At 59.2% G+C, this 24,484-nt stretch overlaps 1 protein-coding gene across 1 annotated transcript; it reads right to left on the bottom strand.

Annotated features, from left to right (window-relative positions):
• Nucleotides 1-72: 72 nt before the first annotated feature.
• CABP7 (calcium binding protein 7) lies at nt 73-10,399 on the bottom strand. The gene is made up of 5 exons (XM_033097262.1): nt 9,986-10,399; nt 2,941-3,084; nt 2,016-2,128; nt 1,578-1,731; nt 73-1,352 (listed from the first exon to the last, which is right to left on the bottom strand). Exons 1-5 carry the CDS (start codon nt 10,092-10,094, stop codon nt 1,225-1,227), a joined length of 648 nt encoding a protein of 215 aa, XP_032953153.1. The 5' UTR covers nt 10,095-10,399; the 3' UTR covers nt 73-1,224.
• Nucleotides 10,400-24,484: the final 14,085 nt, after the last annotated feature.

Genomic DNA, 24,484 nt, shown 5'->3' with positions numbered 1-24,484 from the left:
CTGGAATAAGATGAGGTCTTCTCCAGGGCGACGCTGCTTGCTGCCCTTCTCCCTTGGGGATCGGCAAAGGGTGGCTGTGACCATCATCCAGGTGAGAAGTGGCTCCAGATCGGGGGCGAGGAGCTCAAGGACTTGGTCTGCCATCGCAGCCCCCATGTCTGCTCGTGCTGAGCTGGTGCCTACGCGTGAGATGGCACAGCTGGGACAGGGATGGGAGCTGGGTCTCCTGCCTGGATGGTACAGAGAAATGGGGGGGACCCAGGAGGACAGGCTCGGGCTTGAGAGAGTGGCCTGGCTGAGCCTTCTGGGACTGACACGAGCTCCTCCCAGGCTTTTGCCCTGGAAGAGGCCCTTGGGCAGTGGGAAGATCACATAGGCTGCTCAGGAGATTTGAGGTCTCCAGGCCCCAGCTTTGCATCCTTCAACTGTACTCGAGTTCTAGAGGCTATGCTGGGGTGGTAGTGGGTGGTGTGGCCCTCAGGCCACTGGGCCTCTGATGGAGAGGGGCCCAGAGGATGAGGGGACTGCAGGGCCACCTCAGTTGCTCCATCCACCATGAGCTTCTGCCCTTCCTGAAAATCCTATGATGGGGGAACTGAGGCCAAATCTGGGGGCACTTGGAGCCTCAAGCTCCTCATCTGTGAAATGGGCTGGTTCTCTGGCCCTAGCGGGTATGTAGAGGAGGGCTGGATTTGAGTCTAAGGAGCATCAGAGGACGGGACCCAGCAGAAGGCCAGGGGCCTTCTCAGGCCATGCCAGAGAGTAGTGCCCAGGGGACCCCAGCCTCATGCCCTTTACCACCCTGCCCACAGCCCAAACCTCAAGGAACAGGATCGAGCTGGCTGTGTGGCCCTGAGCACAGGGTACTCCTTCCTGCCTAAGGAATCACAGTAGCTACTGGACCCTGTACAAATTCCTCCTTAATTTCCCAGGAGCCCCCAGACAGCGGAAAGAGTTAGTGCTACATACAGACCAGGGTGGGCACGGGCAGGGTGCAGGTGGTGCTGGGGCTTGTCAGAGCCACCACCGGGCCCTCCATAGCCAGGCCACAGCTCCATGCAAGGCCAATGGGCAGGTGGGGAGCGGCCGCTGGACGTCCAGGTCCTGAAGTACACGCGGTGGTGACGGCCCCAGGAGCCGGCTGAGGGGGAGGACTGCAGGCAGTGGTGGGTGTGGAAGGGGCCCCCCACACAGCAGGCGCCTGACGAAGTGCCCAGGTGGTGCCTATTTCATGCCGCTGCGCAGCACCTGGTTGGCCGCGATGAGCATGACGCTAATGATGAAGGCGATGGCGAAGGCGCAAATCAGACTCTTGCGCACGCACGTCTGGCGGATCTGCTGGTTGGAGCAGGCTGTGGCCGCCCACCAGGGAGCACCAGAGAGAGAGACAGAAGGGGACAGCGGAGCGCTGGAATCAGGAGCCGCCTGCACTTCTGCACATGGGCTGTCCCCCGGGGCGCACAGGGATACTAGGCTTGGGGCAGGCAAGGAGGGCCCAGCCCCCCTCTGCAAACCCCTGGTTCCTCCCCTGCTCAAGCAGTTGGCCCTCCCGGGGGTCCCAGGGATCTGTCACTCACTCTCCACGTCCACGGGGCACTCCTCAGCCGTGCCCAGGTGGCTCTCCTCCTCGGTCATAATAATGTTCTCGATGTCCTTCATGGACAGGTGCTCACAGAAGGTGTCGTAGAGTAGCCGCTTCAACTCGTCCACCGTCAGCTTCTGCATGTCGCACTTGGGTTGGGGGAGGAGATACACTGCTCTGGCCACCCGCACCGGCACAGTCCTCGCCCTGCACCTGCAGCTACTCAAGCCAGCGACAGGCCTCCGGAAACCACTCGCTCCATTCCTCGAAAGCTTGGCCAACACCAGCCTCCCCCAGGGAGCCCATGGCCCTCTGAGAGACAAGACGTCCAGTGGGTCATCCCCCCTTTACAGACTGGGCCTGGCTATTCACTCGCCCCAGTACCGCCGTCCACAGTGTACACAGCCCTGGGGCCCAACAAGCCATGGCGTACCTTCCAGAAGACGGTGTCAAAGTCAGTGCCGAGGAACCTCTCTGGGATCCCCGAGGTGGAGAGCTTGGGTCCCAGGAGGGTGACAAACTCCTCAAAGTCCACTTGGCCATCACCTAGAGTGGGCACAGGTCCAGTCAGCAGGGTCGATCTGCAACTAGGCAGGGTCCTGGCCCATCTTGGGCCACTGTAACCTCAGGCACGTCCCCTCCCTCTCTGAGCCTTGAGTGAATTTCATGGGCACCAGGCATGTGCCATGCTCCAGGCTGACACTGACGCTACCAAGTGTGATGAGGCCCCACTGACAGGTGGAGGTGGAGTGCAGCAGGTGGGCGCTGAGCACGTGGGGGACCTGCACATTTCCCTCAGAACCCTCCATGGCTTTGGGAAGCCATGCTGGGCATTCTGCTGCCGTCTCAGAGCAGGTGTGGGGCCTAACGTCCATACCGCACAGACAGGAAACAGCTCAGGAGGGGAGACGACCTGTCCAGGCTGCCACCTGCTCCCTGGGTGGAGAGGAGACGGGGGCACGGGGCTGAGAGGAGGGGACTGGGCATCACTGGTCCTTCTTAGGAGTTTTTCCCTAATAAAATGCCAGGCAGCAAATACAACAGTGTTTTTTTCATTTGGGGTGGTGAGACCTGGGATAGTTAGTATATCCTTCTTTCTTACTTTTTTGTGCTTTAAAATTTTCTCAGAATACAGAGCAAGAGGGGCAAAGTCTCTGTGGCTCGGGCTGTCACATGCTGGCCTCGATTCTCCAGGCTGAGAAACTGGGCCAGACCTGGCTGCAAACTGGCATGGGCTTGGCGGTGGCTGGGACTGGGGGAGGAGAGGTCCCCAGTGGACTCAGCCTTAGTGGCTCAGGCCCCAGACCTGGCCCCCCCACCCGATGAAAGATGAGGAAACAAGCAGGGGGCACACTCACCATCCATGTCTAGCCGCTGGATGATAACTTCCAGCTCCACCTCGTTGGGCATGTAGCCCAGGGAGCGCATGGCCGTACCCAGCTCCTGCTTGGAGATGAAGCCATTGCCGTCGCGGTCAAAGACTTTGAAGGCCTCTCGGATCTCTGTGGGGGAAGAAGCGCAGGTTGGGACTTCACTCCTGTTCCCAACACCCTGCTTCCCAGACCCCCAGGATCACTGAACTCAGCCTGAGCCCAGCATTGAGAATCCACTAGAGCCTGCAGGTCTGGTCAGAAACAACTGGCAGATGGCCCAAGAGCCTGCCATCGGGCTGCATCTGGGAGCTCAGGGCAGAGTGGACAGCAGAGGTGTGCCCAGGCATGCGGCAGTGACGGGACCGTCCCCAGGGTCTCTGTCTCTGAGCTCCCGCGGCCTCTCCAGGATTACTCACAATGACCCCGTGTGGTGAGGACCATGGGTCCCACTGTGCAGGGGAGGACGCCAGGCAGCCGGTGGCCTCTGTGAGTTGCCAAAGGCTTCCCTGCCCACCCCACACTCCCAACCCCACTCTCCCTGGTCCCCATCCCTCGCTGCCTCCCCCGGCTCAGCTCTCAGCTCTCAGCTCTCAGCTCGTTAACACTGGCCAACATTCTAATGGCAGCCACGTGAGGCAGCCCTGCCCAGGCTAATGGGCTGACAGCTTAGCACAGACTGCTCTGGGAGCCCAAGGTTTCGGGCAAGACGGAGGCCTGACGGAAGGGCCCCAGCAAACCCAGCTGGCTCAGATGTGGGGGTTGCTCCCTCTGCCCCATTATATGGAGGGGGAGACAGGCCTGAAGATGTGGGTGACTCGGGTGGGGAGCCTGGAAACCAGCAACCCAATGAATGACCTTGGGCCAGCCTCAGACTTACCCAACAGGAAAGTGGGCAGTCATGATGTCAAGATAAGAAGGGTTTCACCAAGGACATCCAGGAACTATTGAGGGTTCTAACCTCTCCCAGCTCACCTGTGCTCTCCCTCTGTTTCTCTGCCTGCTGTCCCTTCATTTGTAGCCCATGAAGGGCCCTAAGGAGCGCTTTCCTTTGAGAGAGAGTGAATCTGAATCCCCTCAAACCCCCTGCTCCAGCTCGCTGGGGTCTCCTTGTTCAGTTCACCTGCCAGCCTCCTGGCCTTTGCCTGAGCTGTTTCTCTGAATGAGACTTCAGCAGGCAGAGGGGAGCTCATGGAAGTAGAGACAGATGAGATGTGCCCATGCTGCAGACCTGGAAAATGAGGCCCAGAGAGGCTAGGTGGCCAGCCCAGGGTCAGGGTAGGGTGAGGGCTATTTCTGGTGAGTGCAGGAGTTAGGTGAGGGCTATTTCTGGTGAGTGCAGGAGTTAGGTGAGGGCTATTTCTGGTGAGTGCAGGAGTTAGGCTGGCCTGGGACTGGCCTTAGGGGTCTGTGAACCCCTGAAACTGATTGTGGGATCCTGCACCTTGGAATCATTCCCTGGTCTTGCTGGTCCCATTATAGCCCAGAGTAGGTGGCCATGAGTCCCAGGCCACACAGCAAGATGGCTTGAGCTGAGGCCCCAAACTTCTTCAGATGCTTCCCACCTGGTATCTGCACTCAAGGCTTAGAGGTTAGACTAGCTGACACGCAGGCCAAGAAAGAGACAGCGGGCCACCCCTGAGTTGCCCCCAGACCCTCTGACTCTGGACCTTTCCTCTGCCCACCCCAGGCAGGACCTGAGAATCTGTAGGAGAGCACCTAGGATGGGCCATCTGGACCAGGCCCAGGGGCTTCTGAAATCTGAGAACTTCAGGAAAAAACCCACTCAGACTTTTCCTGGGCCACTGAGGAGTGGTGAGCTCCCCATCCCCAGAGGTGTGTAAGCAGAAGCCTGACAGTTATAGAGGCTGCTGAGGGACTTCCAGTCACCCAAGAGTTTCTGGTAGAGATGAAGGCACTGGCCATGCAACCAGGCACACCGCTGCCACCCCCACACTCACACAGGTCTCTGGCTGGCACTGCTGCCTTCCTGACCCAGCCACAGGCTCTGCCCACCTCGGATGTCCTAACTCCAGCCCTAGGATCCCTTTCAGTCCTGTGGGCACCGGGGTGGCTCCAGCTCCAGGCCTTTGAACATGTGGCTCCGTTGCCTGGAATGTCCTTCCTTCACGACTGCACACTGATCCACCCCCAGCTCCCAGCACGGACTCATCGCCTCCCTGGTACTCTCTGCGCCCCAGGCTGACTCTGGTCCTCCTCTGGGCTCCCACAGACCCCACTCTTCCCCTATCCTTGCACTGATGACACTGGATTGTGAACTACACGTGCCATGAGAGCAGGGACCCGGTCGGTCTTGTTCGTGGCTGTGTCCCCGTTACCTGGAACAGTGCCTGTCATTCAAGCGTAAACATTTGCTATAGAAATGGTTAAATGAATGACTGAATTGGGGAACCCACCCACCTGGCGCACACAGAGAAAGGAGCTGAGCAGAAGTTCATGCGCCACTTGGTCTGAGGTCATCACTCAGAGATCTCAAGGTGGGATGACAGGACCCCCAGTGGGGCTGCCGTGGGTGCTGGCCCCTCTCACCCTGGCAGGGGCCAAGTGTGGCTCCCAGAGCCCAGGGCTGCTTCAATTGGACGCCCTGACCCCTCTGGAAGCTCCAAGGAAACGCGCTGGGCTGGACTCAACCGAAGAGCAAGTGAATCTTAGGGTCTGAGGGCAGGCGACAGACCCGGAGGTAGCCCAGGGCGCCATGACCAGTTCTCAGCAATACTAACCTCCCAAGACCACTAGATAAATCTAAAGACTGCTACGTCCACCTCCCCGTGTCCCTTCAGCCACCTTCGCCAGCACAGCCAGATCACACCTCAGCCCGCCTCTGTGCCTTTGGCTGTGCCAAGAGCCCTGCTCCAGCCCCAGCTGACTCCTGGGGCCAAATTCAAGGACCACCTTCTTGGCAAGAGAGTCAGCTCTAAGAGTCACACAGACTCAGGTTCAAATCCCAGCTCTCCTACATCCTGCTTAGATGACCTTGAGCTGGTGTTTGCTCACCTGTACAATGGCCCTGCGGGGATGACTAAATACGAGAATCAAGGACGTAAGTGCTCGGCGGCGACGGGCTTGGCTCAGAGCAGGGCACTATAAATCAGAACATCACAACAGCAGAGCCGAAAGGAAAGAGGGGACAGGCTGAGCTCTGGACACCAGACCGGCCTTCCTGTTGGCTGGTGCCAGCCAGGACCTGGGGGCCAGGGCTTGGAGTCTGGCTCTGCCGCTCAGCAGCTGAATGAGCTGGACAAGGCAGTTCCCTCTCTGAGCCTCAAATGCCTATCTGTGAAATGGGAATGTGACTTCTGCCCCCATCCCTGAGGACTGGACCCTGCTGGGGGCTCCCTGAGGAGGATGGGTGTCAGACTTCCCTGTTGTCACTGCCGCCATCAGCACATCCCAGCTGGGTGCATTTCCCCGAAAGCCTTGCTCTGTTCCCGCTCCATGAGGCCGGGGGAAGCCTGCCGTGCTCCATCTTGGCATGGGGACTCCTGGCCCAAGAAAGGGCTGGCAGGGCTTCAGGATTTCCAGGCCGACACTGTCCCCCACCTGCCACATCCAGCTTGACACCCCTAATCCCCTCCCTCGCCTGTGGAGCTATGTCAGGGCCTGAGTCCCAACAGGCCCCAAGGGACGCCAGCACTATCTCAGGGAGCACGTGGGATGGAGGTCCCTGCGGGGGTTCGGCAGTGTCTTCCTGGCATTGGTCCCTTGCCTCATCACTTCAGCCTCCCTGAGTTTCTGGCCTGCACAGAGGCAGCTGCTGGGCTTGCAGGAAAGAGGGTCAGGAAGCGGAACTCCCCTGCCCCTCATAACCTGAATGCCCCTATTTGGCCATTCTCAATGCAGGCTCCAGTGGCCAACTGAGCAGGCCAGGTGCCAGCCCCAGAACCATATGCTGGTGGCTGTCTGTCTGTCTGGCTGTCTTATTCCTCCTTCTCTGGCCAGAGAGGGCAAAACTGGGGTTTGCGGCCGCCCCTATTCCCACCCTCAGGTGCTCACATCACCGATGTCACTGCGGACAGCCTGAGTGCTCCTGCAGGCCTGGGGGTCTCTGCTGGGTGTGTAGTATATATTGGGGAGGAGGTACAGAGAGAATCTGGGAGAGCATCTCATGGGGAGTTGGTGGTCCCAAGGCCCAGCCACGTTTACCCTACCAACTGCCTCCCAGGCACAGGATCCCAGCTGCCTCTGCTGGACCTTCAGGCCCCTTCCACCCAGCCCCTCCCCCAGCCTGCCTTTCTGGCCAGGCCCCCTTCACACCCTGCGTCCCTGCCTCGTGAGCCTTCACCGATCCCTCTACACTCCAGGCCCTTACCCCTGCAAGGCCCCCCACTTTGACCTCCCCTGCTGCTGTATAGGGTCTCTGAACCCCCACTGCGTGCCAGGCCCCGTAGTGAGAACTTACATTGAATCCTTGGTCACCAGCAGCCCTGGGGAGGGGCAATGCCAACCCCCTTTTACAGATGGAGAAACCAAGGCAAGAGACGCAAATGATTGCCCAAGGTTACTCCATGAAATGAGGGTGCAGATACTCTAACCCAGTGATGCCTGGCTGGGAAGCCCTCACCTTAACCCCAAGCTCTCCATCTCCCTTCCTGGTCCTCCCCCGCCTTGGACTAACCGCCCCCTGGATTTCTGCGTCAGGCACGTATTGTCTGCAGCATTTCATCCCAAGCTGCCAGGCTCCCTCTTCTCGGCACATGTGGCTCCCCCACTGATGGGCATCCTCCCAGCAAAGGGCCTGGGTGTTACCCAGACTTCCCCGGGGCAGAAGCACTAATGGGGCACTGGGGAGATGGAGGCGGCGAGGGGATATCTGTGCCAGGAATGGTCACTCTGTCCAAGCAGCCCTGGCATTCAGGGTTCACTGGGGCCTGCAGAGACTTGGTCTAGAAGGAGGGCTTTCAGGGTGCCTGCAGTCAAGGAGATCAGTCACAGAGGACTTTTTGCCCTCCTCTGTAGCTGTCCGCGGGCCAGGAGATGGGCCCGGGCCACTGAGGCATCTGCCTGCTCCATGACCCCCACCTGCCCATCCCAAGGAGGGCCCTGCCCTTCAGATGCCCCATGTGCCAGGCCCCTCTGCTCCTCAGGGCCCAGGAGAAGGGGACGGGAGAGAAACAGGGAATGCATTTAGTGTGGCTGGTGACTAACGCTCCTGGGCTCCTGCCAGTGTGTCTGCCGGGCAGCCCACAGGGAGCCTGCAGCCTCCTTGCCCCTGCACTGTCCACCCTGTGCCCCACTCACCCCTGCATCCTGAGTCCTCTCAGCTTCTCCCCTTCCTCGGGTCTGCATTTCAGGGCTGGGGGATGGGGAGAGGTGGGACCCAGTTAGGCCAGAAGCAGGGCTGCCAGGGTCATGGTGGGGTGCTGGGAGCAAAAGAAGGGAATGAGGTAGATGCTGCCTGTGATTTGGGGGACAATATTAACCCCTGCCTGAGTGGCCAGGAGGAAGGAATGAATGACACTGTGGAATGGGGCACTGGCAGGAGATGTGGGGTGGCCTGGGGCAGAAGGAACAACATTAGGGAAGAAAGCCTATGCCTCATCCCTGCCCTCTTAACTCCATCATACACCCTTTTTTCTTCCCAGGTCCTGGGTGAGGCTCCGGTTCCAGGGCTTCCGCCCAGACAGAGCAGGGGGTTGGATTTTGGAGTTCAAGGCCAGAGACCCGGAGGTAGCACCCATCCATCTGTTCTGCCCACATCAAACACCAGACCCCATCCCCAGGGCTCTCCAGGCCTCTGGGAGCTTTTGGGGGGATTTGGTGAGGAGCAGGTAGCTCAGAGCCTATGGCGCAGTGGAGAGGGATTAGCTGCCTTCTCCCTCTTCATGTTCCCCCTGACCCAGTCTGACTCCCCCAAGATCTGCCCCCTCCAGATCTTGAGTATAAGGAAGGACCTCTCTCCACGCCTTCCCCTGTGCTTCCACCATCATCCCTAACTGCGCTGGTGTCTCAGCTGCGTCCCCCCCAGGCCCTGATGAGCCCCAGATCTCAGAGGCTCCTGGACAAACGATACCAGAAAAGAGGCCCAGCTTCTGGGTGATCTCAGCCTCTCACCCAACAGCAGACAAACAGATCCCAGGGGGCCAAGACTCCCACCAGCCCAGAGCCCCCAAATCCACTCCATATGGGTCCCCAGGAGGTCTGGAGGGAAGCCTGAGCTTCTGCCCCCATTCCAGTATGGAAAGAGCTCCCAGGTCCCAGGGGGTCTCACTGTTCCCCAGAATCCTCCAACCAGCCCCTGCCCTCTGCTCCAACCGATCTTCCCTAGCCCACTGCCTAAGGTCCCCAGGTCCCCATTCGTGTGCAAAGGCAGACGGACTGGGGGTGGGGGCAGGTTTGGGTCTCTGCCTCTCTGCCTTTCCTTTCCAGGCTTGGCTACCACGACCAAGCCTCTGAATCTGGCCACTTGTTGTCGCCACCACCTCCCGGGCCGCCTTCGGGCGCTCTGGGCTGGGGGTCTCCGCAGGGCTGTGAGAGACTGTGAGGAAGGGGCTAAGGCCGCAAGAAGGGATGGGGGCAGCCCCGCAGGCGGCAAGAGCAGGGTAGTCGCCCTCTCCCCTTCTCCCGCTGCCCGAACAGATTGGATTTTAAAAGCGACACGAGCGGAATGTCAATGCGAGCGCAGAGCTGCTGGCGGGCGCCGCGGAGGGGATCAGGACGCGGATGCTCCGGCCGGTAGGCGCAGGGGCGCACCTCGGACCCCCACCCCAACCTGTCGCGTTGCCGCACCGTCACCGCGGACTGCGCGGCCCCGTGACCCCGCTGCGGGACCCAGCAAGTTTCCGCAGCGCTAGGGACCAGGCGGGCAGGGGCAGGGCCAGCCCCCGCCTTGGCGACCCCCACCGCGGCGCCCAGCGGTGCGAGCTGGTCCGGCCTGCCTACCAGCGGCTCGCTGGAGCGCCCACCTGGCAGCAGGCACCTGCGGACAGCCCCGCACCCCCCTGCGCCCCTAGCCCGCGCTTCACCTGGGCGCACAGGTAGGGCCAGCGGGCGGGGGTCTCGGCGGGGCACTCACCCTCTAGTTCATCCTCAGGGATGTCCACGGGGCGCTGCTCCGACAGCAGGTTGGGCACGGTGTAGATGCCCCGGTACATCAACGCCGCCGTCACCGGGTGGAACGGCATCTTGGAGGCTCCGCGCCCGCCCGCCCGCCGCAAACTTTGAGGTCGGTGCTCATGGGCCGGCGGCGGCCGGGGGGCGGCTGGAGCGGGTGGGGCGCGCGGCTGCGGAGGGCAGCCCGGCGGCGAGGCGGGTGGTACCCGTCCGGGGGCCTAGCGCCCCCGCGCCCCAGGCCGCGGGTCCATGCCGCCCCCTCCCTCGTCGGGCTCCCGGCCGGAGCCCCGCAGGGGTGGCGGGGGCGGCGCCACTCGGGCCTCTCCGCTCTGGCCGCTGTGCGCTGTGCCCGCTGCGCCCGCTCCTTGGTGCCCCGCGCGCTAATCGCTGCTCGCCGCCCGCTTGTCCGCTCGCCGGCGCGGCCCCCCGGCCCGCCGCTCCGGCTCTCGCCGCCTCCCCGGCTCGTTCGCTCGCTCGCTCTGTGCCGCGCTGGCTGCGCTCCCCGCCTCCCCCGCCCGCCCCCTCCGCGCTCCCCGCCCCCCCTCGCCCGCCCCTTCCCGCCGCCGGCCCCTACGGGGCCTCCCCAAGCCCGCCGGGGGCTCCTGCTCCCCTTAGCCCCAGGTTCCCCTTTCCCCCTGCTGAGGATCACTCGCCCTCCACCCAAGTCCGCAACCACCAGGACCAAGGTGGGGGTGGGGCCCTTTCTTTCTGCTTCTTAGCCCCCCCCAACAACCCTCGAACTGAGAGCAGGGAACTGAGAACCAGAGACCTGGCAGTGAGGTGAGGTCGGCCCTAGGCGTCTGGGTCTTCCAGGAGAATCACACGGTGTTGGTGCCAGGAGAGGCTCCAAGTTGGGGAAACTGAGGCTGAGAGAGGAGGGCGTTGACCAAGGTCATGAGGCAGGGGCGGCAGGCAGGAGCTGGGCCAGGGCTGGGGTAGTCCCCCCTGTCCTGTAACTGGGACCTTCTAGCTGACCTTGACTCCCAAAGTAGAGCTCCTGTCCTGTCTCCTTCCCAAGCCCCCACCCCTCAGCCTGTAGAGAGGAAGCCAGGGTCTGTCTCATGGCCCAGGGGGCATTGAGGGACAGTTGACTGGGTGTCTGCAGGGGCTCGTGCGAGGGCCTGTCGGTTCATATGGCTGGGCTACGTAGGTTAGACCTAATGTGTATGCAGGGCTCACCCAGGACCCAGAGCAGGCGTGCAGGTCTGAGTGAGGGGGCAGGTGTTTGTGGGAACAGCGTGTGTGTGCATATACGTAACTGTTATCCATGAGGGTGCGTACAAGTGTTTGCAAGTCTACGTGAAGATGGACGCAGGTCAAGAGTGTGTAGACACCTGTATGTGCCAAGGTTGTGAGCTGGCAAGGAAGAGGAGGTCAGGAGCTGGTTGGCAGAAGCCCGGGCGGGGGGCTGGGGGGAGCAGTGTGCAGACCTTGGGCTGGACGTGGCATGGGCATGTGTGCACAGATATGTATGCATATTTATGGAGGAGGGGATGACCCTCTGGCTTTGCTGTGGCCCCAGCTGTGGGCCCTGCCCCTGGAGGCCCCATTGGAAACACCTCCCTGTCCCCTTTGGTCCAATCAGTCAATGGCCCCAGCAGGAAAGCTGATTGCCACAGCTTTGCCCGTCCCTGCCCTTCCCAAACTGATTACATTTTTCTGCTTGTTTCTGCTTTTGTTGCTGATTAATCACAGCCCTGTCTTGGGGCCTGGGGAGAGGGGGCTCAGGGAGAGATGCCAGCCCTGGCTGAGCTGGGCCGGGCTGGCCCTGGGTCCCAGCACGTCTCAGGCATGTCTCTGGAAGCATCCAGAGGAGCCAGGAAGGATCCCAGCTATTTGTCTTCCCGGTCTCTGTGGGCCAGCTGGTGACCATTAGGACCTGGGCTGGCGTTATGAGAGACCTCAGGGAAGTCCAAACCTGAAGCCCTCCTCATCTACCTGTCCCCTTGTCTGACATTCCACCCGTGGAGCTGAACGCTTGGAGCTCCCTCAGATCTTCTGATGAAGCAGAGGACGGGGGATGAAAGCATTCAGAACTCGGAGCCAGGCCCACCTGGGGCTCCTGCATCTACCACCTCCTTGCAGTGGGACCCTAATCACCTCCCTTAATTTCTTGGGGCCTCATTTTCCCCGCTGTGAAGTGAGGATGGCAAAGCTACCTCCCAGACAGCGGTGAGGATGAAGTGATGTGACATATGAGAGGTGCCTGACAGTGCCTCCCTGTACCTCTTGGGAATTTCCTATTAGCATGAAAATCCCCCCGAGGAATATGAATTAATAATAATTAAGCCGCTGTGTATTGATTGAGAGCGTGAGCCACAGCAGCTCACTCCTGTGGCGTTCACTGAATGGCCAGGCTGCACCAGCGCAGGCCAGTTGGTTCTAAATCAGGACCCCCGCGCCGAGGGAGGGTGGGCTGGAGCCTGATGAGGGGCTGGTGGGAAACCTAGCTTCTGGGGACTCTCCACGAGGCTGCCACAAAGCACGGTGGTACTCGCCTGACGGAACGGCAGCTTCTACTACATCCTCTGCGACTCCCAGCCCAGGTGGGGAATTTTCAAAGGATGGGGCCGAAACAGTCCCTGAGATAAAATCAAACAAAAATCAAGTGGGTGAGTCTACCTTGCATGGCCAGACCCTGCACGTCTGACATGGGCCCACCCCCAGACCTGGGCCTTGGTCTGTGGCCAAAGGGTCAGGCTGCTCCCTGGGGCAGAATCCACTGGGCCAAAGGGACAGGACACTCTGGGGATTATAGCCCCAATGCTGCAGTGCACCCTGCTCCTTGTACCATCCCTGACGCCTCAGTCCCCTGGTGACTCAGGTCAGTCCCTCTCCCTTGGTGCAAAGCCAAGGCCCACAGAGCTGGCTGTGGGCCCAGGGGGCTTCCACTTGCCACCAGCTACACCTGCTCCCCTTCTCAGGTGGGTGCATGGGCTACACTTGAGCAGTGCATGTAACCTGCTGAGTTTCCCAAATCTCTGAAGGCAGTTTGGCCTTGCCCTCATTCATGGACAAGGGCACTGAAGGGATCAAGTTGAGTAATGCAGACGTATGAGGCAGAGCTGGACGTTCAAGCCCAAGGTGAGAAGTGGGTGGGGACAGGGGCAGGGGCTCCAGGGGCCAAGCTCTGAGCCATGCTGATCTCTCCCTGCCCTTCCAGGCTCAGAGGAATGCTGCCTCCTCTGGGAACTATTGTCAACCTCCTTGGCCCTCCACTGCTGTGCACCTAAGGTCACTGAGCAGCCCTGAGGGCCAGGTCCTGGGAACAAGCCAGGTCAGGAGTCAAAGGATGAGGTGGAGCTGCTCAAATCTGGGTCTCACAGAATAAGCACCAGAGAGCTGGGCAGCATGGCTGAGGCTGCAGCTCACTGTCGGCTGAAGGGCGATGGAGGCCAGGCTTGAAAAGTCTCTGACATGGGTGTGTGGGGGGGGGCAGTGCCATGTGCAATAAGCGTTCTGCATGGAGAACCCATGTGACCTTGGATGGCTAAGCTCACCTTTCTGAGCCTCAGCTTACTTACTAAATAGGAACACATCAGATTTTGCATCTGAGTGCTCAGTGCATGGAACATGGTGGCTCTTACTACAAGTAAAGAGAACTTCAGGAGGATGAGGAGCCACGTGGGCATAAGCTCAGAAGTGAGAGGCCCACCCTCAGCTCTGGAGGGCAGGGTCTAGATCTGCATTCCCTCAGATCCTGTACCTGGCACAGGGCTGGGCTGAGCTTGGGAAGGGGACCGGGGCTGGATGAGCATCTGCTTGATGAATGAATGAGAAAAGGAATGAATGAACTGATGAACGATGCCCACCTGCCCACCCTCCCTTCGGCATTGCGGCCCCATCCTCTTCTCTGCACTTCACAGGGGAGCAGATGGCATGATCGCAGGGTGTGAATTATGTCTATCGCTCCCCCATCTGGGGAAGGGGCTGCCACCATCACACTGCACTCCACGGGGTGTCACTGGGAGATTTGTAGGCCCCTCCCCAGAAAGGTCTCCACGGACCTCACCCACTAGTACTTGGTTCAGGGTACTGGAGACACCGGGGGAGGTAACCCACCTGTGACTCTGGGAGAATCCACCAAGTGGCAGCGAAGCAGGGGGAAAGAAGTAGGGACCACCCTATGCAGAGGCTGGACTCCTCTCTCCCAGAGACTGGAGCCCTCTCCTGTCAAAACCAATATGCTTCCCACCACCCTCCTTGGCGGAGGAGACCGCTCCTCAGAGGCCAGCATTCTCTCCCAACTCGTGTTCAGCACCAGGGAGAGCTCCTGGCAGAACCCAGGGTCCTGCAGAGTAGGGTGAAGTTATTGGGGACCCAGAGAGCCTGACAAGGCAATTAATGAACCCATTATCCAGAGGAGAAAATCAAAGTGAAGGGAGGGCAAGCACCAAGTTCAAGGTCATGCCAGGATTGTTGACCACAGCCCCGCCCAAGCTGGGGGTGCTGCTGAGGAAGCAGGAGGTGCATGGGATGGGGGAGGGGGACCCCGAGAGGGCAGAGGCTCTGGCCTCTACTCCTTGGCTAGGGAACAATATTGTTCCAAGAACCCACTGGGGACAGTGTCTGGAGGTGAATAAAATATTCATCGTCTGGGCAAACTCACACAGTCACTTGATGAATAATGGAATTTATAGACTTGCAGAAGCAGACCCAGCCGGGCTGGTGTGTGGGCCGGAACCCAGAGGCCACTGTCTGCTCTGATCACACCCTGCCCTGGGGACCCCTTCTGAGCCTTCAGATACCCAGCTGTCACAGTGACGGGGTACACAGAACAGAGCAGAATGAGAATCCATGAGAGGGAAATGGGATGAAGGGGACAGGTCCTTGGATTTGTTGCTCCTTGAGAAGCAACTTGGTGATGGAGAAAGAGCACTGGACTTGTAGTCCAGTATGGCTGGGATGAACCCTGACTTGTTACCAGCTCTGTGTCCTTAGGGTGGCACCTGTCTTGCCTCAGTTTCCTCCCCTGTAAAATGGGGTTGATGCTGCTACCACACAGCCAGGGTTGCCGCGAGGATCTGATGAGATGACGAAGGTGACAGTGCCAGGTGCGACTGTTCCTGGCTCACACACACAGTGCTGACACATGTTGCTGAGACTGGACCTTCACAGTCTCTGTCTCTGGCCCCCAGACTCCGCGGAGCCCAGGAATGGTCTAGAAGGCAGAGAGAGGGAGGCATGGCCACAGGAGCAGAGAAGCTTCTAATCTTCAGGGTAGGGTTTGTCAACAAGTGCAAAAACCTGGCCTAGGAGAGACAGATACAGGCACTCACCCAGGCCTTCCCACCCCAGACAGTCTGCTCCCACTGTGCTGGGCTGGAGCCTAGGCAGGGGCATTTTTCAAAAGCATCCCAGGAGCTTCCAAGATGCAGCCAGTGTTAGAACCACTGCTTCAGAGGAAGAAAGTCTGGTGGGGGAAACTGAGTCTGGCCAGGATGAGAGGAATTTAGGTATGTCCCACCCAGAAAATGACAGAGATCCCTGTGCCTGGTTCCCTCTGGGCCTCAGTCTGCCCCTCTGGGAAGTGGGCGCCTACCCCGGGTCATGGCCAGGCTGCTGGCTGGGAGGGAGATCATGGGTACTGCGGGCCCAGCCCCTGCTCCAGTCTCACTTGCTGAGTGACAGCTGTGACAGCTGGCAGGAGAAAAGGTGCAAGGCAGCTCCTAATTGCTCTGGGATCCCAGATCCCTACCTCAGTCTGTTGCCTCTGACTAGACGCTCCACCAACCTGCCTGGGGCAGCTGCTCCCCCAGAAAAGGCCCCATCTCCAGGCAGCCTCTGGTGGTAGTGGTGAGGGGGGAGTTGCCTCTCCCTGCAGGTTCTCTCCACCTTGGGAGCAGGCTGAGGCTGGGACCCTGAAGACCCGCAGGGGCCGGCCCCCCATGCCCCCATCTCTCTGTGTGACACACCGGGCTGTGTGTAAGCTTCCCCTTGAACAAGGCGCTGCACAGGTGCTGAAATGTACAGACCCTGCTGGCACGAGCGTGTCCCCTGGGGTCAGATCCAAGCAAGAAACCATATGACCTCGAGCAAGTCATTGGACTCAGAATTGTGGTGCCTCACCTGGGAATAAGGGCACCTGTTTCTCAGGGTGAGCACGGAAAGAGAAAGGCATAGAAGGTGATGACCCCTGAGTCCAGGGCAGAACACAAACGTTCACTGTCTCTGTTCTAGCTGTGCCTCAAAGGGGCTACAGACCTCGAAGCCCTTTGCACACCCCTTGGGCTGAATTTTCAGGTTGGTGCCTGCTTCTGTCTCCAGTTGCCCTGACCCCTCCTGCCAACACTCAAATTCTCTCAGGAGAACCAAATGATTTACCTGGCTTCTGTTATCTAGCCCAACACTTACCCTTTCCCATATGTGAGCTGATGCTTTCACCTGCTGCCACGTGGCCTGGGTGCAACCTGTGTTTGCACACCTCCAGAGACGGGGAGCTCACCACCCCTCCAGAGGCAGAGCCAGCATTTGCCTATTCTCTGGGTTCTGGCTTTGTGCTCCAATATCTCCCCTGCTCTGAGACAAGGCACTGAGGGCCCCCAAAAGGGGCCCCTACATGTCACCTGGGATATAGACAATACTGACCATTGATGAGCAGCTCGTCAGAGTGGCACCCCCTCTTCCACATTGTGTAAATATGGCACCTCGAGCCTATGGGCAGAGAATGCTGTGGTGGTAGAGAGAGGGGGTTGGGGAAGTGGAGGCCAGCCTTTCGGATGAGGGCCTATGGCCCCTTGTCTCAGGGCTCATCTGCACAGATTAGCCTGGCACTGAGAGACTGGGACGTGGGATGGGTGCGTCTTGACGAGGGGACCGTGGGGGAGGCCCAGACTAGAGGTGCTGCCCAGGGAAGGACTGGTCTTGCAGGAGCTCCTCCTTCCCCGGCTGCCACCAGTTCTGTAGGGACCTGGGCTATGATCCTTTGGTGTCCCCATGTTGGGGCACGGGGCTGGGGCAGAGCATTAGGATGCCAGGAGGGGTAGGTGGAGGGTCTTCCTTCGGAGGCTCTGTCCTCCAGGGCTGCGCTCGGCCTGCAGCCCTTGCCTCGGCCGGCCCCCAACCCCAGGGCCTGCTAATGGGCCCCTTTGGCCCACAGTGTCCCAGTTGTGTCGAGCCTAAGTGATGATAAAATCGACAGCAGTTTAATTGGTAATTTTAATCCTGGACAGAGCAGTAATGGCGTTACTAATTGGATCGTTAGAGATTTGTGCTTTATGGCTGTGTAATTAGAGGAGCTGTGGGGGGCCGGGGTGAACTGGGGGGCCATGTGGGGCCAGGGGCAGGGAGCAGGAGGCAGGGTCCCTTCCATGCTGGGGCTGGGTCACCACTGGGACCTCCTGCACTTCTGCCGCTCCTGCCAAGCAGAGCCCTGGGGGCAACTGAATGAGGGGGTCGCTGCCAGGGATCTACACGTGCCCATCCCAGACCTGGGGTCCCATCATGCCAGAAGGAGGAGGCCTTGAGAGCACTCTTTGAAGGGACCCTAACACCCAGTTTTCTGTAGAACAGGGTGGAGGGGCTCCCACAAGCCCAGCGCCTCCGTGTCCTCGTAGCACGTCCCCTGTGCTCACATGGACTCACACGGCCCTGTGCACCCTCACCTGTGAGCTCACTGTGTGCAGTGATGCCCGACCTGTACAAGCAGAAACAAAACCCTGTGCCCTGCAACTCCTGGCCCCCAGGACTCTGGATAACCACAGAGTGTCCTCATTTTAGAACAGGAAGGGGTCTTAGGTCCTCTCAACCTGCTCACTTCTCAGAGGGGGAAACTGAAGCCCAAGGAGAGGAGGGCACATTTTTGTGTGTGCTCCATGCTGGTCTCGTGTGTGTGAGGCTCACCGGCCCTGAACACCAGCATTTGGTGGCTTCTCTTCACACACACAGCTGCCATTCTGAACCCATGAGAAGGGTGCATGGGCTGTCCAACTGGAGCACGGCCAGGGCTGAGGTGGGCCCAGCCCCCACCCCAGGTATGCAGGGCAGACGTTGGTGCCTTGGGGAGGGGAGGCAGGTCGAGCGTCTTTTGGATTGAATTCACAAAAGGCAGGAAGTAAGCTTGGCACTCGACAAAATATTTGCTGGATTAATTAATGAAGGAAAGAAAGGAAGAAAAAGCACGGGGGTTGGGGGTACAGACCATGGACATTGGGCCTCTGTCACATGTCGCGCCCATTGGTCCCCCTAACCTACCTCTAGTTGCTCTCCTAAACTCAAGCATGGCCCCCTCACAGCCTTCCGATGGCATCTACCTTATCTAAGGGAGAGCCAAAGTCAAGGGGCCCAAAACACTGCCCTTCTTACCTCTCTACTCTCATCTTTCCCCCTTGCCCACCTGCACTGTCTACCTCATTTGGCCCCCTCCTACTCTTGGCAGAGACCCAGACACACTCCTGCCTCAGGGCCTTTGCACTTTCTGTGTGTCTGCCAGAAAATCTCTCCCCCTAAACATCTTAGGTCTTTACTCAAAAGTGACCTTCCCAATGGGCCTTTCCTGGCTACCCTAGCTTAAAAAATAAAAAAATAAAAAATCCCACAAAAAGACAAACGCTGCCTATTCTCTTACTGCCATGCTTTATTGTCCTGGCTTGCACTTAACCACAACCTAACGCATTGTGGAATCTTCTTTCTTGCCTGGTGCTGGATTTTGTTTATTGCTGCACCCCTATGTTGTGACATACAGTAGATGTTCATATATAGTTGTTGAATGAATGAATGAATGAATGAATGAATGAATGAACGAATGAACGAACGAACGAACGAACTGGAGGCTCCCTACAGAGGTTCCCATGGCAGGTGAGAGCAAGTTGTGGGATGGAGGGGGCAGGGGGATAATGTGGGGCTGGGACTCCCCTGGCTATGAGCCCTTCCCTCTGGCCAATCAGGCGCCTGCCCCCCAGGAGTAGCTCAGTCAGGAGACAGTTCCCCAGTGACTTACATCAGCAAATAACAGACAGGTAGGGATGAGGAGATAAAAATCTCTGTCCTCCTGCCAAATGCTCATCTTGGGTGCCCTCCACCTGTGGGGCCATCACCTGACCTACACTCCCCTTTAGCCAGGTCACCCTGTAGCCTGAACGGCCTCTGTCATGCCCCTCCCACAAGAAGTGGCTACTGGGGACAGGGCTTTGGGACTTCAAGGAGACCCTTGCACTGCTGGTCCCAGCTCCCAGTTCACAGGCAGGAGACAGTGCTTGAAATCCCACAATCAGCTCTGAGGTGGGTCGCACGCAGGGTCCAGAGTTCTCAGCAATGCCCTGTCCACCCACCTGGCCGCCTGCCTCAGTCTTGTCAGGTGATGTATGGCCCACTGGCCCTGCCAGGAAGCAGCAGATGGATGGGCAGTACTGAGGGGTGGGCTCAGAGCCAGAAGCCAGGAACAGGGAGGGGGAGGTGCCTGGCTCTGGAGAAAGCCATTCCCGGAAGGCCGCCCTCCCTGACCGAAGGCAGGACAGGGAGTACTGGAGTTGTCTCAGGCATGGCTCCCACACGGTGGCCCGTAGTGTGCGGAAGTACAAGGAGCTGGAGGGCTCTGGCTCCTCATGGCATCTCCCCAGGCTTTAGTTTCCTCATCTGTAAAATGGCAATGAAGCACCCACTGGGAGGGGGCAGAAAGGATCAACTGCGAGAATGCCCGCCAAGCACAGCCCCAACTCTGGGGTGCTCCAACCACCAACACTTTGAGGCCTGATACTGAGCTAGGGAAGGGCTTCCCCTAAAACCCTGCTTCCTCTCCCTGCATCTCCCCACTCGACCTCCTCCTTCATCTTCCCTCTCTTGGCCTTTGGGAGAATCGCACAGCCAGAGATGGACAAAACCTTGGCAAATTCCTAGTTTGACCTCCCTCCCATTTTCCAGATGGGAACACGGAGGTCTTGGTAGAGGAAGGAGCTGCCGAAAGTCAGGGGGCAGGGTTTGGGAGACCCCTTTTGGTGATTCCTGAAGGAAGCCCTCTCCCCATCATGGACCCAAGTGGGTGGGGGATGAGGGGCTGGTCAGCTGCCCAGAAGGTGGGGAAGGACAGGCAGGACAGCGTGGGTACAGGGAAGGGGCCAGGCGGGGGGGGGGGGGTGAGGCAGTTCCTGTGACCGAGTCAGGATGCGCCAGACGCCTCCGTGAGCTCTGTCTGCGTCCAAGGAGACCAGGACACTGGGCGGATGGGACGGCGTGTCCTTGCTGGCTGGGCCTGGAGGAGGAATGGGGAGTGGGGGGAAGTCATTATGGAAACCAGGGCTGCCTGCAGGGCTGGGAGGCATCTCCCAGCATCTGTTCACCTGCCCCGCTTCCCAGAAAAGCCCAGACCCCACGTGGGGCTCCCAATGGCTGTGGGCTCATGACACAGATATATGCAGACAGGTCTGATGGACCCATGGGGGTATGCGGGTGTGCAAGGATGCACGTGGGCATGTCAGTGCAGGCGTGCACCTGTGGCCAGGTGTGCATGCACACATATGTGCCGGGGTGCAAATGCACATGCAGGGGTCTGAACACCTGAGACCCAAGAACCCAGGGCCCAGGTAGAGCTGGTGCCCAGTCGGGGCAGATGCGTTGTGGACACATACATTTTGTGTGTGCAGTGCACTTTGTATGTGTGGGCCTCTCCACACACACAGGGGTAGATGAGATGTGCACATATATGGGGGCGTGTGGGGAGAGACACGTACTCACTGAGCACCCACCAAACCCTGCACAAACTTGGCCTCAGCTTCAGTTAAAAAAACCAGGGTCAGCCCCACATTGTCAGAGGGGGAAACCGAGGGCGGAAGCCTGCCTAGGCTGCCGGGGTTCATGCCTGGAAATTCAGGAGAAAGACCCCTGCCTTCACAGGGTGGGGCTCAGAACAAGAAAATGTCCCACCAAGCGGGGAGACGTGTCTGACCCTGTTGAAAGGCTCTGGATCACGGGCTGGGAACTACTCTGGAGGGTAAGTCTTGCTTTGGACTTGTTCTGAATAGAAGCAGGGCATAGCCCTGGCATCCCAGGATTGAATGGGCCTTTGGGGTCACTTGGCGCAGCCCCCACTTCATATGGCCCTCCTGCTAACTCAGGGCGGATGTCTAGGACCCTTGCAGAGAAGGGAGAGTCTCACACCCTCCCTGAGCCTCTGTTTCCTCAGCTGTAGAATAGAGCCCCGACCCCACCCCGACTCCTCTCAGGTCCCTGTTGAACGGCTGGGGACCCAAGGTCACCTCAGGGACAAGGCTGTGGTCTCTGCCATGCTCTCTGGCGAGTCTGGGAGGGAACGTGAGCCCGGGGGTGGGGGAAAGAGGGGACTGAAGGGATCTGAGGCAGGGAGACAGGCCTTCTAGTTCAGTTAGTGAAGGGATTTGTCATTTTAATGATGTGATATTTCTTGCCTGGCTCCTGTCCGTGGCAGCACGAAGGGACAGCTGCCTCCCTGAATGAGACAGTGCCTGTGCAGACTCCCATGCCCAGCCAGGCTGAGGCTGGGGACATGGCCTGGATGCCGGGGTCCCAGGGACCCTTGGCTCTCACACAACCTTACCTCCAGCCCAGCTCTGCCTCTCCCTCCCTGCGTGACCTTGGGCAAGTCCTTTCTCATTGCCAGGGCTCGGTTTCCTCATCTATAATGTGGGCCTAACATACCCCCTGGCTTCCGGTACTGACCATGGTCGGTTCCAGTCTTTCTCACCCCTCCCTTTCACTGCCTCTTCCAGTGTCACCCCAACACGGCCCTCTCTTCTGCTCCTCAATTTCTGCAGAGCCTCAGCAGGCCACCCTCTTCTGGCAGCTGCAGGGTCTTTTGGAAGTGCCAAGTTGGCGCCTCAATCCACTCACCCAAACTGGCCTCGCCCCACTCCTCAGCCTCCCATCCTGCCCCCTGCCCCCTCCTGTCTCCATGCCTCAGTCATCCTGACTTGTCTCAGCTTGCAGCTTCGTGAGCGTTCCTTGCCCTTTCTCACGTCTAAACCTTTGTATAAGCTGCTCCTCTGAACTTACTTAGACCCATCACTTGGGTCCCTCGGATCTGGTTGGAGGCCTCCTCTGGCTCTCAGAGCCACCCTCTATTCGCCCTGTGACCACATTTGTCACACTGGGGGAGGAGGTGGGGGTGACAGCTGGTTTCCTAGTCTGTCTTGCTTGATCTGTGTTCCAGTACGTAGTAGGCCCTTGACGTGTTTGTTGAATGACTGAATGAGGGACTGCAGAGCCGACCCTACAGCGGAGCAGCGAGGATGTGGGTGGCGATTGCAGCGAGGGTGGCCCAGCAGGCTGCCCATCCATCAGCCTGGCACTGCGCCTGACCAGATGGAGCTGAGCCCCCAGGGAGGGCAGAAGAGGAAAAGATCCATCACCCAACAGTGGGCCCGCATGTGTGTGGGCGTGTCGCACCTGCCCCCCATGGGATTCTCATCCATCATGCTGTCCGTGGGACACTGAGATGGGGTGAGCAGGCGACAGCCCCTCTGCCAGACTCTGTGAGGCTGGAACCTTCAGGAAGTCTGCAGCTCTCTAATGCGCAGGGGAAATTGCGGCCTGCAGGCGGGTGGCAGAAGTTAAAAGAGAGGATGCGGGGACCAGACCAAGCAGCATTTGAGTAACTGTTCTGGGACTCACTTGTGTGACCCTGGGTGAGTCTCTCGCCTCTGGGAGACAATGTCTTCATCTGAGGGGACACTGCTGTGTCCCCTCACCCAGAAGAGGAGAAGATTCACAGATTTGAGGCTCATGCCTGCCTCGCACCCTCGCGCGGCTCCTCAGGCTGGCGTAGGAGGAGGAGACAGCGGTGGCTTCAAGTGGCAGGACCAGCAGATTCAGGCAGGACTGGCTAATTGTCTGGGTCGTCATGGGGGAAGGAGACATTGATGGACGCTCCTCCCAGCCAGAGGAGATGAGGAAGATGGCGGCTGAGTGATGACCAGGCACTGCTGTGATTACAGCTCAGCTGTCCCAACCATCTGGCCAGGGGGACATCATGCCCCAGACTCTCTCCCAGCCCCCACGCTGTTTGCTGGGAAGTCACCGCCTCCCTTCTCCTCCGCCTCAGCATTTTAATTATAAAAACAAATGCATTCTGAGCCATCATTTCACCTGAATTGCACCACAGCCTAGCAAGGGGGGTAAGATTCTCAGGCACAGATGGGGAAACTGAGACCCATTAATTCACTCAGTAAATCGGTACTGAGCACCTACTCTGTGCCAAGCTCTGTGCCGGGCACGGAAGAATTCAACAAGAAGGCTTTGGCCACCTGCTTGCCCAGGTATTCTGGGAGTTACAGGGAGTTACGGGGCGTTACAGGACTGAGTTTTACAGCCAACATGCTACATAAAGGAGACGTGACGGGACATCATCCCCTTGGGTGGTCCGTGCTCCCTGGCAGTTAGGGACACTCGGTGCCGGGCACAGTGCCGAGTACTTTAAGTGCATTGTCTCATCTACTCATCCAAAGCAGACATCAGTGACCCCCATTTTCGGTTTCAAACACTAGAGCCAAAAGGTGATGTGACTTGCTTGGGGATCCCCAGCTGGGAAGAGGCAGAGCCCACACCTGTACCCAGGACATGTGCTCTTGCCATCCTGCCAGGGCCACACGGCCCCACCAGGCACACATTGCCCTGCCAGGAACAGGCTCAATGAGGAGCTGCCAAGGAGTGGGGGCGTGTGAATGAAGGAGCACTTCACCCCAACAGCACCAAGCCCAACCCAATGTCCCTAATCCCTCCCCTGCTGGGGATGGAGGCCAGGCCTGGAAGCCACCCCGCCAGCCCCTCCCACACCTGCCATGCCCAGGGGCTTGTTCCCACTGCTGAGCCCCCACAGAGGGCCCATGGCCACACCCCGGTAACGTGAGGGCAGGACTTCTGTCCAGACTGCTTTGAGCTGCTCTTTTCTGAAGCCGAGGAGCAGAATGAGCCCAGGCTGAGGGGTAGGATGGGGTTTAAACCCCAACTCCGAGAAGTCACTTGGCCTTTCTGAGCCTCAGTCTCCATCTGCCTCACGTGGGAGCAATGGTGACTGCACAGGGTTCTCATGGGGCCTCATGATGCCATTGAATAACGACCTAAGTGGGAGCCGTGGCCGTGAACTGGGGCTGGTGTGAACAGTGGTGAATGTGGCCCTCCTGGGACTGCTGAGGATTAATGAGACAGACTCAGCACGCAAGGCCAGTACGGATCACCATTGTTCGTGTTTTCATCCTCCTTGGTGCCTGGCCGGAGCAGGTGCTCAGCAGATGTAGTGGCCGTGACCCCAGGCAGACAGGATCGGTGCTGGGGTAAAGGGTCGGGACCTGCCCTCCTGAGCCAGGCAGTTCGGCTGGATGGGCCGGGAGGAGCTGGAGAGCTCAGGGTGGCGGCTGTGGGTGGCCTATGCTGACCTACTCAGTGGAGCAGAGCCGGCTCTAATGAAGTGGGCTATCCTCAGGCTGGCACTGATTTCACGTCTGGGTGGCCACCTCCCAGCCAGTAAATGTCACTGGAGAGAGCAGCTGTGGCACCT

Source organism: Rhinolophus ferrumequinum, chromosome 25 (assembly GCF_004115265.2).
Source record: "Rhinolophus ferrumequinum isolate MPI-CBG mRhiFer1 chromosome 25, mRhiFer1_v1.p, whole genome shotgun sequence".
In the NCBI taxonomy this organism is placed as follows: Eukaryota; Metazoa; Chordata; class Mammalia; order Chiroptera; family Rhinolophidae; genus Rhinolophus; species Rhinolophus ferrumequinum.
Note: the sequence above shows the minus strand (reverse complement) of the source record. Positions and strands in the feature narration are given on the sequence as shown.

Bases quoted from the DNA above. Each gene is read 5' to 3' on its own strand.
- CABP7 (XM_033097262.1), bottom strand. From the start codon at position 10,094: ATGCCGTTCCACCCGGTGACGGCGGCGTTGATGTACCGGGGCATCTAC. The intron at 2,129-2,940 runs GTGAGTGTGCCC...TGCCCACTCTAG, and splicing joins CCAGCGGCTAGACATGGATG to GTGATGGCCAAGTGGACTTT. The intron at 1,353-1,577 runs GTGAGTGACAGA...GGGCGGCCACAG, and splicing joins GTGCCCCGTGGACGTGGAGA to CCTGCTCCAACCAGCAGATC.